Raw genomic sequence first — 2,615 nt, 5'->3', positions numbered from 1 at the left:
AGTGTAGCGAGAAAAGCTTCGCGCTTGCCCCACTAAAAAACCTCCCCTCTCCCTCACAAACACCCCAAACCAGAGTTAGCGACGTTAATGGCGACGGAACCCCCGAGCCAAACCCTAACCCTAACCCTAACCGTAGGAAGCGTCGGTCGAGGAGGATCACGAGAGATGGATCGATGGAGAAGACAAAGAAGAAGAGGAGGAGGAGAAGTATCGATGTATCAATGGCGCAGAGCGATCCGACCCGCGGAGCGAAATCCTAATTCTAATCCTATTCCCCTACTCAGAATAGGATTAATAGTAGGATTGGAATTATATCCAACTATATATTATAAAATCTCTCTTTCTCTCTCTTCGTTCCCACACTCCTAAACTTCAGTCACACTAACGCGCTCTCACACTCGGAATCTCACACACTCTTGATCCCAACATAGCCTATCCCCACATAGCCGACTCTTGATCCCTAGATAGCCTACATAGCCGAGGAGGAGAGGAGAAACCCGATGGAGAGAGAGGCTTCCAATATTCGGAGCAGCAGCAGCAGCGGCGCTGGTGAACCCTTCTCATCTGCCGCTTCGTACAGGTGCTGTATCTGCAAGAAGGCCTTCAAGACGGAGAAGGCGCTGTGCGGGCACATGCGGACCCACCCGAAGTCCTGGAGAGGAGTGAAGCCACCCACGGCAGAGCAGCAAGGTCGTGATGTTAAAGAATCCGCCGCAGCAGAAGAGAGCATCCCTGTTCGAAAATTGGTTCCAATCAATCAACGCGCCGAGGATGGGGAAGTTATCATGAAAGACGGGTTCAATCAACCAGCGAACATCAGCGTCGTCGCTGCAGGGGCAGAGGCAGGGGTGGCGGCGGGCGCGATCATCGCTGCGCGCAATGGAACAGTGCCTGACGTGAAAAAGGGAACGAGCTCGAAAAAGAAGGGGAGCAGTGGCAGCTCTGCCGCAGGCGGCAGCGGGCCCCACACATGCGAGAAGTGCGGGAGGACGTTCGCGACGGGGCAGTCGCTCGGCGGCCACATGAGGAAGCACTACGAGGGCCCGCTGATTATTATAAACAAGAAAAGAGCTCGCGAGCAGCGAGAGGAAACGCCCGCCCCGGCAGCTGAGCGCAAAGTAGTGAGGATGGTGAGTTACTTCAATGGGCCTTTTTTGGAATCGCATAATCCTGCGCTTCTGTCGCAATCCGAGCAAGCGAGCGACGCTGGTGATTATGGGAGAGGCAACGAAGCCTGCCGTCTGCACAACTTCTTCCCTAATGTGCTGGCAGAGCCAGAGGCGGAGCCTGAGAGCGCGCCGCAGCCGGAACCGGAAACGAAAGGTGATGATGGCGACGATGACGAATTGCTCTCCTTGCGACTTGGTCGGACATGGAGTGGTGTTTAATATTTTTTTTCGATTATTATTTTTTTCTTTTTTTTTGTTTTGTTGCTTTGAAGATCTCATTTCGATTCTTTGTAGTTCCTCAGAAGTTGAGATAAATAAAGAGTCACTTAATTAGCTTCTGTACTTGTTGCTTCACTTAATTGTTCTTTCTCATTTTGATCTTTTGGATAAGTTTTGACGATGCGCAAATAATCCTCGTTGCAAGCCTCATGGATAAGTTCTAACTAAACTAACTCTGTACTCAACAACTACATCATGCAAAAATGTTGCAGCACAAATTGGAACGAAGTTCTGTTTATGTAGAATGATGATGCTAGTATTTTGGACTTACATTGGTAATTGCATGCCGTAATTGATTTCAAAGATTTAATTTTAGTATCCAACCTTTCAATTTGTTTGATTTAAATTATTTTAAATTTAAATTTTGATAGAACTTTATTTTTGTAACGTTTGAAAATAATTTTATCATCAGAAGATTTTAGATTAAAAAAGATAATTATTGGTAGGATCGGTGGTTGATTATATATTTATTTTGATTGTTTGGAGGAAAACTTTATCTATAAATTATTATAGATGACGGTAGATGAACATCATCCATGAGAGATTTTATCCACAACTATAATTGATAGATCTTAAATTTAAAAGGGAAAAAAACATATAACACCCCTGAACTTTTGTTATTTGTAAATAGACGGCTGAACTTCTAATTTTTAATACTTAGGATCCCTTAAACTTTATCAAAGAGTTCAATAAATCTCTCTCTTCAATTGTAGTTATTATTAATCACACATTCATTTTCATCGCATGTATTCTGTAATCTGTATAATTTTATAGAGCTTCAAATGCCCCCCAATTTTATTTTATTTTTTTTATATTCTAACATACAAAAAATAGGGTTAATTTCATATAGGTCTCTGCAAATATAGTGAATAACAAATATATTCCTATCAAAGTTCAACTTTCATATATTGTCCCTACAGAAGTCCTAATGTTTTCAAATATGTCCCTACCTTTAGAATCTGTTAGAAAATTTTAGTTAACAATACGTTAAATACTTAACACTGGTTTATTTTTTATATTTTTACTTCTCTTATATTATACTATTATAATTTTTGAAGGGATATATTTGTGATTACAAAATTAAAAATATTAGTTCTCTAATAGTTCTCTAATGGTAACAAACCAGAGGAACATATTTGAAAACATTAAAACTTTTGTATGAACAAA

General features: G+C 41.5%; 1 protein-coding gene across 1 annotated transcript; it reads left to right on the top strand.

Moving 5' to 3' along the window:
* On the top strand, window positions 406–1,388 carry LOC109725223 (zinc finger and SCAN domain-containing protein 20-like). The gene has a single exon (XM_020254324.1). It carries the CDS (start codon window positions 501–503, stop codon window positions 1,386–1,388), a length of 888 nt encoding a protein of 295 aa, XP_020109913.1. The 5' UTR covers window positions 406–500.

Source organism: Ananas comosus, linkage group 19 (assembly GCF_001540865.1).
Source record: "Ananas comosus cultivar F153 linkage group 19, ASM154086v1, whole genome shotgun sequence".
Classification (NCBI taxonomy): Eukaryota; Viridiplantae; Streptophyta; class Magnoliopsida; order Poales; family Bromeliaceae; genus Ananas; species Ananas comosus.
The sequence above is the reverse complement of the archived record's forward strand: the minus strand, read 5'-3'. Positions and strand labels throughout refer to the sequence as shown.